The 15492-nt window shown below is 38.9% G+C and overlaps 1 protein-coding gene across 1 annotated transcript in view; it reads left to right on the top strand.

Moving 5' to 3' along the window:
- The window catches only part of PPIL4 (peptidylprolyl isomerase like 4), a 26969-nt gene extending 11816 nt beyond the window's left edge, over nt 1–15153 (top strand). Inside the window, exons 9-14 of the mRNA XM_009281395.2 lie at nt 1626–1750; nt 4071–4137; nt 4998–5109; nt 6656–6752; nt 7393–7531; nt 13743–15153. Coding sequence (XP_009279670.2) covers nt 1626–1750; nt 4071–4137; nt 4998–5109; nt 6656–6752; nt 7393–7531; nt 13743–13967 — 765 coding nt within the window. The 3' untranslated portion in view covers nt 13968–15153. The remainder of the gene's footprint in view (nt 1–1625; nt 1751–4070; nt 4138–4997; nt 5110–6655; nt 6753–7392; nt 7532–13742) is intronic.
- Nucleotides 15154–15492: the final 339 nt, after the last annotated feature.

Below are 15492 nucleotides of genomic sequence, written 5' to 3'. Positions count from 1 at the left end.
CAACCAGTCACCCCAGTGCCCTGAAGTCCCTTTTGATCGCTTCTGGACTTCTTTCTGCAACCTCATCACTGCCAGCCTGTACCAGCAGCGTCCCCTCAGAAGGGAATCGCCTATGACAATATCTTTATCGCCTATAAATATCTTTAATCCTGGAGAAGGTTTAGCATGTGTGGGAGAGAGCTGAGATAATTTGAGATAATCTCTTCCCAGTGCATATAGTGGCATTGAGATTGCATCATTCATATATGTAATAGTTGTCTTCCTTCTGCGGGATTAGTTGAATTTAACATTGGTTAACTTTATGTTCTTCCTTCTTAAATATAATGTTTGGTAACTGCTGGCAGTTGTAAACTCCATATAGTAACAAAAATTGTGAATAGGCTTTGAAGGCGCTCTTTTTTTTTTTTTTAAAGAAAAAAAGCACACACACTGTTGAAGGATGGGTGAATCCATCACACTTCTTTACAACTACCAAATTCAAATTTACGGTGAATAGCGGAGGCTAATATCAAGGTCAGTCTAGATGTGGCCACAGTGGTGCAGAAGATCTGCAGGTGTGGGCTCTTGTTTTGCAGCAGCAGTGGGACTAATAACCTGTTTTCCAGATAAAGTTAAGGTTAGCTAAAAAAGGCAAGTGGGTTATGTGAGCCAATGCAGTAATCTTCTGTGGGTATTGCTGGGTAGTATGCAATAGGGAGCTATGTTATATAAGCTGAAGTGATGAAAAACTAAGTGTACTGCTAGTTTCACTGATTTGGAAAACCTCAACTTAGTTCCATTGTTCTTTTGTTGAAACAGTAAACTTCTTTAAGAGTGTCATGTGCTTAAACTCCTTTTGTGTTCTCTTTTGTGGAATCTGCTTCTTATTTGTGTTATTTTGCTTCTTTCTGCTATCAAACTAATATGCATTACCTTTTTATTAGCATATTAAGTAAAAGATGGAGATAAATTGTTTAAATATCAGTAGTCTTTTGTTTAGGTTTTAAAAAGTGCTACAATTCAACAGGAGGGGGTGTGTGTATTTGCATTTTCCTCTGTAATTTAACTTGCTAGTTTGAGGATGGGAATTTTGATCAAATGTTGCAAACATTGAAGTTGTGTGTGCTGTAAGCAAGTGTTGTTTCTTAGTAAGCATGAATGCTTTCTCCCTTCTGTCAATCTGAACAAAGTTGTATAATTGTAACTTCTTATCCTTATCAACCTATCTTAAATTGAAGCTTATTCTAGCTGTTGCCAGATTTCAGGGAAAGGAAAGTTTATCTTGGGTACAGCAACTAAGGAATGGATCCAGTCCGTTTTTATTTTTATAGCAGAGTGGCTCTAAAACTACACTTTCACCTTTTAGAACTGTGTATTTGTTATGTTATGAACAGGGAAAGCAAGGTAGAAAGTATTTGTGACTTTCATGAAGTCCCAGTGGTGAAATTGCAAATAGATAATAATTTTTAAATGGAAAACACTTTTTTTTTGTGACATTGAGTAGGAAAAATATTTTATTAAGTTTTGATTTTGTGATAGGAATTTGTCTGAGATCATCCAAAAGATGTGTTGCCAGTGTGCTTGTGGCAATAAAATGTAGAGAGCTTTAGGCAGAAGTGATGAAAGTCATCTTCTGTATGCCACAGGTGGGAGACTTACCAGATGCAGAGGTCAAGCCACCAGAAAACGTGCTGTTTGTATGTAAGCTGAATCCTGTGACCACGGATGAAGACCTAGAGATCATATTTTCAAGATTTGGTCCCATTAAAAGGTAATTATTGTAAAATAAAAAAAGAAAACCTTCTTTGTTGAAACTGAACTTGATTCCAGCCAGTCTCTTTAGGTTTGGCTGTTAAGTAGTATTCCGGCATCTCTGGAGATCTATCCTGTGCCTGCATGTATTTGGATAGAGACCACAACAATGGTGGTGCAAAGTCAGATCTAGCTAGATGAGTATCCTGTCCCAGCGGTGGCTGTAAGTGAAAGCCTAGGGAAGTGTAGGAACAAGGAAAGCATATGATACTTCCCCCAGCCCCGCATCCTCTCCTTCCTTTCAGCAGTTTTATCTCAGATGCTACATGAGCTAGATACAGTCTCTGGGTTTTTCTTTTCCATGGGAATATGTATGGTTTTGAGATAAAGTGACAAACACTTTTGGCATCCAATATACTCCTCGTTAAGGTGTTCCTCATGCCTGCTGCCTTTTTCAGTTTTGAACTTGGCTCCTAGTTTCAGTTGATTCCTCCTAGTACTGGTATCAAAAGACATGATGGGCAGTGAAACCTACTTTCCTACATCTCTCTGTCCTGTACCCCAAACTCATCCTTTCTTCTTGCTAAGAGTGCTAGCCTACATAGTCATGCTTTGTAGAGGAATTTTCCTTACCTTGTTTCCCTTTTCTCAACCTTTTTCTGTTCTTTTGTTTTCATCTCGAGAGGACCAGAACTGCACACAGTATTAAAGAAATTACAGATTTACAGTGGCACAGTGGTATTCTCTGTTTTGCTCTCAACTCCTTTTCTAGTTAATGCTAAAGTTTTTTTTTTGTTTTTGGTTTTTTTTTTACAATGCACAATTAGGATTCCCCCCACTGTGTTCATCTTGTTGCATTTATCTACGTTGAATGTCATTTGCTATCTTGTTGTTCAGTTGGTCTCCTAAGGACTTTCTGCAATTTTTTCAGTCTTTATTTTTGCCACCTTTAACAATTTAGTATCATTAGCAAACTCCACTGGTGACCTCTTTACTTTCTCAGTGAGAAATTACCATTTACTCTTACCTGGTCTTTCACATGTTTATCAATGCAAAGATGCTTCTTACGACATTGCTGCTTAGTTTCCCCAAAAGCCTTTGGTGCAGGAGTTTACTAGAATTTCCAGGGGGATTTCAAAAGACTGCATCAAATAGATCATCATCATGCATAAGCGTATTGACTCTTTCCGAGAACTTCACTTAGGTTTTATTCAAATGATCCTGAGTAGGTCCTGTTTATTCAGATGCACGCTAACTCTGTTCTGCGTTGAGTTTCTAGCAGTTTGTGCAGTACTGGCATACAGGCCTGCAGACTCCTGGATCCTTCACTAGACTGTCTGTGTGTGTCTGTGTGTGTGAGTGAAATTGGCATTGTGTTTGCCACTCTTACAACTCCAGCATGATTTCTGGATGTCCTAGGGATTTCTCAAACTTTTTTTTGCTATCAGTTTGTTCAGTACCTCCTCTGCAGTCCTTCTGCTTTCAGATAGATGCTCTGAATAATCCACAAAGGAGGGTTCTGGCACAAGATTGTCCTACCTTCTTCCTTGCTGGTGGCTGCTGCAAAGAATTCATATAGCTTGTCTGAATAGCCTTGTCTTCTCCTTTTTTTTTTTTTCCTTTTTTTTTGGGGGGGGTGTGTGTGTGTGTCTTGATCACCTTTTGGATTGTGTATCCTAATCCTGATTTGTCAGTTCCTCAGTACACATGGGGGAGGTCTCACCTTAATACCACATTTCCTGCCCTTGTTGCCTGTCTAACCTCCTTTAACATGCTGTAGTCAGAATTCTCATGTCATATACAAGAGTTTGGTAATACTGATGCAATGCTGTATCATTCCCATTTTGCGTCTACTGATTCAATACTTTAGGCTTCTTATTTTTGCCCAGTGAACTGCCTGATAAGAAGATGGTTGCTAAAGAGGTGCTTGCTAAGAAGCGAAAGTTTGTCACATGATGTCTGTTTAAACTTTCCTTAAAATGACTGAGAAAACAGAATGTGAAATTTCTTGTCTTGCATTAGTGAAATGCAAAAAATCAATAACAACCAGTAGTGTTGGAAAACAGGTTTTGTTTCATTAATCAGAAATTCATCCCTAGTTCTACGCTTCATATTAACCACTTGTGAGTTAAGTGTAATAATTACTCAAGTAATGCCACATGCATTTTTTTCTGTGCAGACACCCCCATATCAGTAGGGGACTCGGAATCAAGTGTTACAATACCATCAAGGTTTTTGTTGTGTTTTTTTTTTTTAACTGTTATTTTAAGCAGTGCTTGCCTATCCTACGTTTTTTGCTCCAACAGCATTGACATTTTAATTTCATATCAATTTTTTAGCTGTGAAGTGATTCGAGACTGGAAGACTGGTGAATCTCTTTGTTATGCTTTCATTGAGTTTGAAAAGGTATGTTATTTAGGTATACTATATGTAGATTCTGCTTATAAAACTTAATTTTCGGCATACTTCCATTAAGGAAAAACAGTGAAATCTTCAAGTGTGGGGTAGCTAATATTTTCTTTTACTGACTTAGTTATAGAAGTTGTAGGTCCTAAATGAAGCAAACGTTTAAGTCTTTCTCTATTCAACCAAGGATTACGAATACATTCTTCTTAGGTTTTCTTGAAACCAGTGGGAGGAAAGCAGGTCCCTTTTTTTCCCCAGAGCACATTAGGACTTTGAAGAGTTAAAGAAGGGAATGCTAGGAGAAAAAGGAGGCATGCTGCATAGAGAGAGGAGGGTGTATGAAAGAGGGTTGATCGGTGTGTACAGTAGTGTCCTATATTGGGCTTGTAAATGATGCTTGTTTTATCAACATGCTGCTCTTACTGTGAGATTGACAGTAAAAGTTCTTTTGATGGTGCATAGTTTCTTGTTTGTATCTGCTAATTTCTCTAATCTGTGAGGAAAACTGGAAAAGTGTTTTCACTTTTCTTTAGCCTACTGAGGTACTTAAAATGGAGCTTTTATTAGTTGTCCTTTTTTTGCCTTGTTTTTCTGAATGTATTACACGTGCCAAACACATAGCTGAATTGGCAGATTTTTAAAATAGTGAAAAGAACTGAAGAAATGGAATTTGAAATGTTTACATTCGGACAAAGCATAACTATTTCTTTTGAAATGGCACAATACAAGAACTGCTGTGCTTTACACAATTTTAGAAAAAAATGTATGCCATTAAGCAGTTGAATTTGTATTTGAGCTCTTCAGTGAATATTTCTATGAAATAAACATGACTCAAAATTTTCCATAAACATTAATATCAGGAGGAAGACTGTGAGAAAGCCTACTTCAAAATGGACAATGTGCTGATAGATGACAGACGGATACATGTGGATTTTAGCCAGTCTGTTGCAAAGATTAAGTGGCAGGGAAAAGGTAGGTACACTTGCGATTCTTTAACCCTCATAACTTAATAAGCCATGACTTCTAAACTGTAAGTATTATATAAAGAGAGGCAATTGTTACGAGCTTAAATCATCTCGTCTTCAAGGATATGTATTTTCCTAGTACTGTAGTAAATAGAGCAACACAGTTGCTAGCTCTTCTCTTCGCTTATTCCATATGAAAGAGTAGAAGGGTTTACTACTGTTATATTAACATTACATTGCCATGGATTGCCTTTTTATCAGATGTATTTTTGCCAGTAAATCATTTATTTCTCTCAAGCTTTAAAAGTGATGTTTTTTGATATTACTTATTAGCAAAATAGTATGGCAGTACATTGTTACTTTCTAGTTTCTTTTCTTTATTCATTGTGTGACAGTTGGGTGTATATAAGAAAAAGTCAGTGTTCAGGCCAGGGATTTCCCCTCTTCACCTATTGTAGGTCAAGCATATTGCATATCAGGCTGTATGTTACAAAACCCAAATCCACATGTTTGAGGATGTTTTGGGAGAAAGAAGATGGTGGGAGAGGTGGATGCAGTGGTTATTTGGTTGTTGGGGACGTGAGGAAAACACTGGACTTGGAGAGGTGACTGTGCGTTGCAGTGGTAATGTTCTCATGTGTCTTTGCCTAAAAATGCAGTCAGCCCTCAACAGTTTCTCCAGGTTGGGGACTAGTCATGGACACTGAGGTACTAGAACTTGTCCTGTACAGAGCTGAGATGACTGTAATCCATACCGTGCTCTGCAGTGCATCCTGTACTAACTGACTACATGGAAAACTTTTCTTGATCTGGGTAACTTAGGTCTAAATTGTCCTAAATATTGGAAAGCTAGCTATATTGTCATCTTGTTGTGCTTATATGCTACCCAAAAGATGACCTAGGGGAAGTATTGTCCTTCCACCTTCAGTAGCCATTTCTGACCTAGCCAGTTAATATTGCAGTTTTAAGTCTGACCGTGAGATGGCAGCACGTTGCTGTAGAATAGTTTATTAATCTGTGAGCTGATACTTTCAAGTGAATGGATGGAAAATGCAATCTGTCATGCCCTTCTTTAAATCAAGACAATTTTTTTATAGTTTTCTATTTGAATTTCTAAGCTGTAGCTGTCTCAGAGGTTTCCCTTTGTGCAGCCCAGAGCAAAAAGTCATTTAATAATGAGAATAGTCTGTAGGCTTTCATGGTAACAGAATTTTTAAGTAATGTGACATAGGACCTGTAATCAAAGTGGGACTAGTTGCTAAATCCTGCTTTGTGATCCTGTTCATGCGTTGTCTCCACTGGACATGAGTGAGGAGAAAGCCAGATGTTGTTTAATGGGATCTGCAAGCAAGAGAAGGACAGAAAATCACAACTTGTCCTACTCTCTTCTACAATGTTACCCAGCTGTCAATGTGGTTTCTGGAACTGTATCCTGCTATGAATCTCTGTATGGTTATGAAGAGCCCTTAAATTCATAAGCAGAACTTAGTGGTAGGTGTGGATCTTGGTTTTGTTTTAGTTGGAGTGAATTGAATATATTTTTCTGTGGACAGGTGGGCGGTATACCAAGGACGATTTCAAAGAGTACGAGAAGGAACGTGACAAACCTTCAAAACTTGCTCTGAAAGAGAAGGTAAAACCAAAGCAGGAGTATCCTTTTCTGGTCAAAGGTGTTTTTTGCACTAAGTACAGTTTATGAAAACAGCCTGGAAAAGATGACTTCTTCTTAAAGCTTGCCAAATGGGTGTTTTGCTGCTGCTTCATGTAACCATTTGGTGTTTGAGATGGAACTAAGCATTCTGCGTTTTTCATCTGATGACTTCGATGAATTTAGTCAAATCAGAATATGCTGTTTCACTTCCATGTTGTGTGCAGGTAAATAATGTTCCCAGTCCAGAGCCCTGGAATGACATGTGGCATAACAGAGTTTCAAGTAATTTCACAAGGGATCTGCTGCATCCAAAAGGAGGCGATAGCAGTAACTAAATCACGCTCTGCGATTCCACTTTGCTTGTGGTGAGCATGAGAGAAGACCATAGCTTGTTCGGATATCCACAGGTAGAAAAGAAAGGAGAATTGGGACCTGGCTGTACTGTTTGACAGGACAGAATTCAGTCATTTTAGCACAGCTGATTTTTTTCAGTGTGTATGATCCTGTTCTGACTGAAATACATAGTAAGTCTTGGTAAACCCTGGTCTGATAAACAGGGGTTGGTTTGCTTTGTGAGCTTTTATGTTCTGCTATTTATTGATATTAAGTAACGGATCTGTCCTTAACCAACACCATCAGTGCCAAGTATGACCTTGTGCTGGATGAGGATGTAGAAGAGTCTCAAACAAGTCAGTCACACTTGGCTAAAAAACAAAAGAAGAAAAAGCACCACCACTCTGAAGATGAAGAGGATGACAAGAGAACCAAAAAATCTAAGGTACTAACCTCTTAATGCATTAACTTTATACCTGTTTATTTTTCTCCTAATAAGGGAAGCCAGGAAAAAAAGGTGATATTGAACTGAGGACATGGCGTGCAAAGTCCCGTACAATACAGCAGTTGTTAACATAACAGAAGGCTGATGTTAGTATCTGATTATGAAAGAGGCTTCCCAAATCTTCCTGGACTTTTGAAGCTTGGGGCATGTCTGAATGGCTTTTTGTCAAAACATCCTGAAGAGGCAATGTAGCCTCTCATGAAGTAGGAGATCGTCAGCAGTTTGAACCTGTTGTTCGCATATTCCCAGTCATAAACTAGTAGTTAATCATATTTCATGAATGCAGACTATTTCTCATTTTTTTTGTCAGACCAGAATGTGTTGGCTTTTTCCCATATGGAATCAGAAACACAATCTCTTTGCATTATCTTTTTTTATTTTTCCTTAACTGTTTTAGAAGCGTGTTTGTAGAATCTGTGTGCAGGTTTGCTTGCATCTGTATTGTGCAAGCATACAGTGCTGTAAGACTCAGACTGTGGAGGAGGTTGTCAGAAGACAGTAGTTCTGTCAATTAGTTCCACTGCAGCCTGTCAGGTTAGCATTCTCGTGTTTCTGTGAACTTGGCGTATTCAAGATGTTGATGTTTCATGGAAGCAATGTCTGCAATGATAAAGTGGAGGGTTAACCACCATTGAAGTGTGAGCATTAGGGACAATTGAGCTAAGCTGAAGAAAAACCCCCCAAACCCAATATTTTAACAATGCAAGCTTTATGAGTGGGAACAAAGCTGCCTTCTAGCAATTTTGCAGAAAGTGACGAGGTTCCAACCACAGTAAATAAAGCCATTGTCCTGGCATGAGTTTTGAGTACTGCTTTAAGTTCTGTGTACAGAGAGCATACATGATTTGGTTGTTCCATTGCATCACTTCTTGCTGTGATGCTAAAAATAGCTTTTCTCATGAACGTTAGCAGTTAACTTATTTCAGTGTCACCAGTAAGCCCTATTGCTCATTTGTGGTACAAGTCTTTTTGTCGCTGTTTGTATACAAATTCAGTTGGGATCCTTTGGGTGGAAGGGAGGGACCTGTTCAGATAATTAAAGTCTCAATTGAAGCGTATACATACAAGAGGTCTGAAATAATGTTGGTTTAGTCTTCCTCCTGTTTTTTTGGCTGATTGACGTTGTTGCTTTAACATTATTGAAACAGATGTTTCTGGAAGTAGTCTTTGTTCTTGATGGTTCATAAATTACACGTGTGGAACTGGCTGGTCATGCATTATTAGCAGAGAACATTTTAAAATCAGTCAGATGTCTCCACCCCTGCAGGTGGTACAACAGGCACTGGCAGCAACAGGCTGTTAACCTCTGTATGTTATAATTCTTAAAAGGGGACCACAAGACACATTAGCAGTGGATTTCATAGCACAAAAATGTGAGGACAGAGGGATTCCTGGTGCTATTTCCAGGTTCTGGAAAACAGTATTTTCTAGTGCTTGACTCTGTGATCTCTTCTGTGTCTCTGTATATCTTTTTGTGATTTAGTCACCTGTTCCTATTGTGGTTTGTTCCTGTAGTCTATTGCTGCTGTATTCTGGTATGTTCTTCCTTCTCACTGCTTTCCTCTCTGTTGTTTACCTTTACCTGTTTTGGTGTAAATAGCTTAGCCTTCTTATGCCCAAAATCACAGGTGGAGGCTTACTTCTATTCTCTGATGGCAAGCAGCATAGTTCCCTCTTGGAGCTGTGAAACTGAATTTATGGGAAGAATGTTTTTCTGTGTCTGTACTTGAATATTCTTGTAAGTGTGTACTGTATAGTATGTACATACTGAGCAGTATGTACTCAGTCTGATTTAGAGATTCAGTAAGTGTCTGGGCAAATCTGCAGGCAGCTTAGCTGACAAATCCTGTTTAGCATATATAAAATTTAATTTTTTAAAATTTTATTTATAATTTGGGCATCATCTGGGGAACTCGTACAAGAACAGGGGAAGGAGGCATGTTCTTGAGGCAGAGTATGTTCAGTGTGAATACCGAGACCAGCACAAAGCATAACAGTATGGAAACTTTTTTGATGAATGGTAGCATTTTTACTATAGGCAAACAAAGCATTTTCCCTTAACCCTATTTTGGAAATACTAAAATATATTTGAGGCAAGAAGTTTAAAACAAAACAACAGCATACCTTCCACAACTAATTGGCCAAAGACCACAATGGCCATGCTTCATACATAAACTTCCACCCTGAGCCACTAGTGTGGCAGAGATTTTAATTAACGGAGAACAGGGTCTTATAATGGGAGGTTCTGGCAACTGAAACTGCAGTTTGTGCTACCAGCTCCAGCTATGACTGAAGGGGTTTTATTTTCTGAATAGTTTCCATGATGTTGAGTTGTTTTTCGGTTCTCTTGCTGTTTTGGTTTTTCTTTTTTTTTCTTTAGTGTATTTTGACTCATCCTTTTCTTAGTCTGACACCCGTTTCCTGAATCTTCAGTTTCTGTGTTGATGTTTTAAGAATGTATTTTTGAATCTTGTGCTGTTTGACTTGATTCCAGAGGGTAGAAGAGGTAGGGCGTTGTGGCTTGCTTTTAGTAGGTAACAGGATGTGGGTCTGGAGCAGGAGGCTGCACTACCATGTGGGTTTGTGAATAGGATTTGGTAGAGGTTTTTTTGAATACAGGTCATGCTTCTGCTTGAGATCTGTATCATGACTTTGTTCCCTTTCCAGTTTTCTCTCTGGTTTTTGGTTGCTTGGATTTTTTGATTTTTTAAAAAATTTTTTTTAAGATAACTGGATCAGTGGAGGAGTATAGCCTATCCAATGGATTTTTGTGAGACGTAGGGGCTTCCTGACTTTCAGGTTTCTGTAGTGCATGGTTTTGGCAAAGATACTGATTTTTCTGGTTTTAATTTCCTGCTTTTTCTGCTTATTGGACACTGTTCTCTTTATATTCAGGGTCAAGTTTGATCAAAATCTTCCTCCTGAAAAGTCTGTCTCTATTTGTTTGCTCCTTTTAACCTTTAACTAGTGTACTTAATGTATGTAGAGGGTGGTATATTGTTCTGCTTTTGTGATCATGGTATTTCTAGCTGATTTACCTGCAAGTGCAGTTTGGCAAGTTACTACTTTTGGCAAAGCCAGCCATGAACTTGAAGAGAAGTGTTTTTCCCTCTTTTCATATTTCCTTCCTCATGTGTGTTCACCAACACAGTGCTGAATTAAGAACTGGGATGATCATCACTTACTCATTGACTGATAAGAGGCTGTGATCCTGGATTGAGAAATCTGGACTTCAGCAGTAAGAGAGAGCCTGTTTTTAAGTAGGAATCTTTCTTCCTCTTCCAACGGGAAAAGAGCATGTTGCTGACTTGGATAGGGCATAAAAGATTTGATTTCAAAATACCATTACTTTTAGTAACTTAGAGTGTTTAAAAAAATTGACTTTTTTCTGTGCCAAAGACTTTAAAAAGGTAAAATCTTATTTAAGGGGAAACATAACCGATTTTTTGGGGGAACTAAGTTGCAGTTCATTCTATTAATTCAAATTAGTACATTTTTTTTCTTTACACTGTGATCATATTAGCTACTGTGATGACCTTTTTGTGGCACTTTCAGACTTGCCCTGTACACCTATACCCTAAATGCTTCTGTGAAGGTCATTGTGCTTAGCTGGCTCCATACTCATATGACTTTTTTTAGTCCTTTCAGCAAGTTGCCCTTTTCTGTGGCATTCAACGTAGGCTGTTTGTCTTCACTTTCAAGTCTTCGCTAACCTGTTCCCTGCCCTGACTTGGCCAGTAGCATGTCTCCAGTGTTGGCCTGGTAGATTTTTCAGCTGAGTGCCGTTCTGCTTTTCTCCTGTTTCTCCTTGCGCGGGTAGGAAACTTCAGCAACAAACCAGCTAGAAGGCAGGAGTGCACCAAGCCCACTGTCTGTTTTTCTGGCCAATATTTTTGTCTTGTTCCTCTCCACTCCACCACCAGTCTGTCTATCTTCTGATGTTTACTCAGGCCCTGCCACAGAGGGGCTTGAGACCTGTCGTCTTGTTCAAACAGATGGAGACTGAGGCTTTTGGGTACAAGAGTAATATGGCTGTGCATCGTTCTGAAGATGAAGGGACAAACCTCTTATAAATAGCTGGAATCACCACTCCTTTTTGATGGATTCAGATTTTAAAATCTGTACTGAAATAGAGTTTGACAGTAAAGATGTGGAATAAGCATTTGGCCACCAGTGAGATTACTGTACCAAGCAGTAGCAGAATTTTTTTATTATGTAGATAAAGATCAACTCTGTGATTATTGATGTGTGTGTTGGTCCAGGGGTTTTATGTTGCTTATTTTACCTCTAGTATTTCAGCATTATCTACATAATTCTAAAGGTGGTGTTTGCTCTGGGAGTTTGCTCTGGGAACCATCCTGATTACTGCCTTTCTGGATAAAAGCTCTGCTTCGAGTAGAGTTTTTTGCACTATTCTTTTAAATAAATAAAGTTTATTTGTTTGTACATGCAGTATAGGTTTTAGCCATACAATTGTGAATGCTACTGTCGCGAATACATATTTAGAAAAATGAAATCTGTATCTGAAATTAAGAAATACTGTATAATTTAATGCAGACATTTTTCATAGTTCATAATGATCTGTGTTTAATAGTGGCGTTATTAAAATCCTATTAAAATCCCGTAAAATGGTATTGGTCTACTAGAGCATATAGGGATACTAAACTTTCAAGTGATCGTACCTTCAAAATAAAAGTGCCAACCACCTTCTTAATAGCAAGTTATATATGTATCTTTCTGCAGGATTCTGAAGCTCCTCTTGTATTTTGTTTCACTGTATATCTTAGTTGAATAGTAAGATCAAAATGGTTTTTAGCAGTGCTTGAAAATGTTAGGAGTTCACATGTCAAAACTCAGTGTTGTGTATTAAGAAAATCTTTATAGAGTTCCTTGAAATGAAATGGCCACTTTCTAAGTGATCTTTTTTTTTACTTTTAAAATTGCTATGATGCTGTGGTCTCTATGGGTGTTGGTGTCTCCACATAGTCATTCTAGCATGTGCTGTGCCGTAATCTTGTTAGTGTGACATTTCACAATCTGGGTGATTAAGCCATCTTTCCTTCATTTACTAATACACCATCTCAGTGTTTTTATGCTGTCTGCCTAGTGCAACAAGTGAAGCAGGTGTTTTACTGACAGCGATTCCTCCTTTGTTACATAAACCTAATTTCTCTCCAGAGCACATCTGTTCTGTGCGCTGGGCCACTCAGTCAGCATTCTTGGTGACGATATGCAGAAAGCCAGGGAAATTCAAAATTTCCTCATTTTTGGCTCCCTGAACTTGCAGCTTTTTTTTTTTTTTTAAAGAGTTTTTGTGTGTGTGCTGAAACATCATTACCACTTGTAGTGGTACTGTTGGTTTCTCCTTTTTAGGCCATTTGAAATTAGATAGACCTGTACCCCTTAGAGTTTACTGTGTCTGTGTATGAGCGTATCCTCATGTGTTTTCTGTATGGGTCATACCCATCAGCCTGCAAAATACAACTAATTTTTCATTACCTCGTTATTGTTTGACTGTACATTTAAAAGGATCAGATTTTCCATGTTGCCTTTTCTTGTGGACTTCTAGCTTCAAGGAAGTGGAGTAGTTTGCATGTGTGTGTGTGTAGTTTTGGTCTTTGTAACGGTGTTGTTTGTTTTTCCAAAGCCTAGAATTTAGGCCATTAAGTATTATTACAGGCAGGTCTTAAAAAGTGTTCTTTGTCTTCATAGCACTGGAATGCCTGTGGGGCTTGAACCAAAACCTATGATCGAAATACTTCCATTGCTTAGATAAGAATTCAAAATCGAATCTAGCTTAGAAGCTTGTGTGATGCTTATGAAGAGTTTGATAATAGCCATCTGAGTTGAATGCCTGATATAACCAGTTTTTGCTAAAGCTCCTTAGGAAATACAAGCAGCAGCATGCCTGGCAGCCATGCTTTTTTCCATAAATGCTGACAAAAACTGTAGACTTATCTTCTTCATATAGTCACAGTGGGGTTTTTTATGTGTTATCTCTTTCAAATCATCATGGATGTGAATCTATTTCAGGTAGTACCAGCCTTAGCTAAGGAACCAACCATGCTTGACTCTTTTCTAGTTCTCTTCATGTCTTTGTATATTTTCCCCTTTTGTCTGTAACTGCATATCTATCCAATTCCTTTGACAGGATTCTGATCGAAAACATGAAGGAGAACGCTGTAGAGAGAAGATAAAGAGTGTCAAGAAAGACAGGCATCGGAGTCGCAGCCGATCTCAAGAGAGAGACTACACTTACAGCAAACAGAGAGACAAATACAAAGACGACTTCCAAATAAGAGACTGGGATAAAAAAGCAGACAGAAGCAGAAGTCCTAAGAGATCAAAAGACAAAGAAAGGTCCAAGTACAGATGAAGGACGAGGAGAAGAGAGAGGGGAACTAAAATATGTTTTCTACCAGCATTTCCAACAGTCTCTCAAATGGATGTGCAGTTACTGGATAAAAGCAGTTGCCTTCTGTTGGCAGCTTGGCCTTATGTTTCTATGAATGCCCAGTATATGACCGTTGGAGTAAGCCTTGATTCCAAAAAGGTTGTTTCAATAAAGTATTTCACGTTAGTGAAATGGTTTGAGTCTCCAATAAGGAATGTTGTCTAAAGCTTTTTGGAAACATAAGCATGCACTAACAAGTGAATTGCCCTTCTCCACTGTGAAGAGATGTGCAGGACGTACCTCCTTTCTACAAGGGGGTTGTATTTATCTTTCAGCACTTTCAGATGCTATGGTAATGAGTGTGATAGAAGACCTGGGGAGACAGAAATGTGCTGTGCACACCCCTTCCAGAAAGATACCATTTGTATATGAATACTTAAAACTCTATTTCCTTCCTTTAAAATTAAGTGCTTCTGGTTGGCTTAGTCCTGTCTGCTCTGCTGGCACCACTGTGCAGCAGTGGTTAAAGGCACTGCTGTGCCGCTTGCAAGGGCGATGGAAGTGCTGCACCATACTAAATCAATAGCACTTGCTCGCTCGCTCATTTACACAGATAACTTGGCATTGTGGCATTGCTGGAGGATGCCTCTCAAAACTGAGATTCACTTGATACTTCTGTGCCTGTGTAGTGTCAGGGGGGTCCAGCTGCTATGATGTCAGGCAGGTTATGTTGGGTGGGTAAGAAAGAAGAAAATAGTCACTAGCAGAATTAGCAGAAAAACAGAATTTGTAACTTGCATTGTATTTGCCAATGCCTAGATGGGATTAATTTTCAGGTGTTGTGGCAGAAGTAGGTCAGTTAGTAACTCTTCATCTACAGAGGAATGCAGGTGATGTTATCAGAGCCTGGGTCCTAGTGAAAGTTGGCAGGCTTTTAAATGTCTGGCTTGCTCTGATATACAAGACCTTGCCATTTAAACAGTGTTAGCCAGTATGCATACATTTTAAGAACATGTATGTCCTCTTTCTCTCCAGAGGAGGAGAGATCTCGCATTGTTAGGAGGGGAGGGGAGACATGGGGAATAGTATTTGTCTTTTCTTCCCTTCCATGGAATGTGTGATGGCTCGGAGGCAGTCTGCTTTGATGAATAAATTTAACTTTTGTGATTGTGTTTTTTCTGTAATATTTGCTTTAGTGTCTGATTGTAGTATGTAATAAGATTTTTGTAGCTTGATACCTCTCATTGGAATGTGATCTGCAGGACAAAGACTGAAATTCAAGGCAGCCAAGAACAGTCGCTGCAAATTACTGTGCCCTGGAGGGCCAGTAGCTGTGCCTGGCTTGTGCGTTTGAATGGACTGTATGCAGAAAGCGAACTTCTGATTAAGATGCTTCTATGGGAAGGCTGGTACTGAAGGAACAAAAGCAGCTGTTTACCCCATGGCAGAAAATTCTGACTAAGCGGGCCAGCCAAGATGCCTAGAATATCCAGACCCAAGCTGAGCA

This window comes from Aptenodytes forsteri, unplaced genomic scaffold (assembly GCF_000699145.1).
Source record: "Aptenodytes forsteri isolate BGI_AS27 unplaced genomic scaffold, ASM69914v1 Scaffold82, whole genome shotgun sequence".
In the NCBI taxonomy this organism is placed as follows: Eukaryota; Metazoa; Chordata; class Aves; order Sphenisciformes; family Spheniscidae; genus Aptenodytes; species Aptenodytes forsteri.
This window is presented reverse-complemented; position numbering and strand designations above follow the sequence as displayed.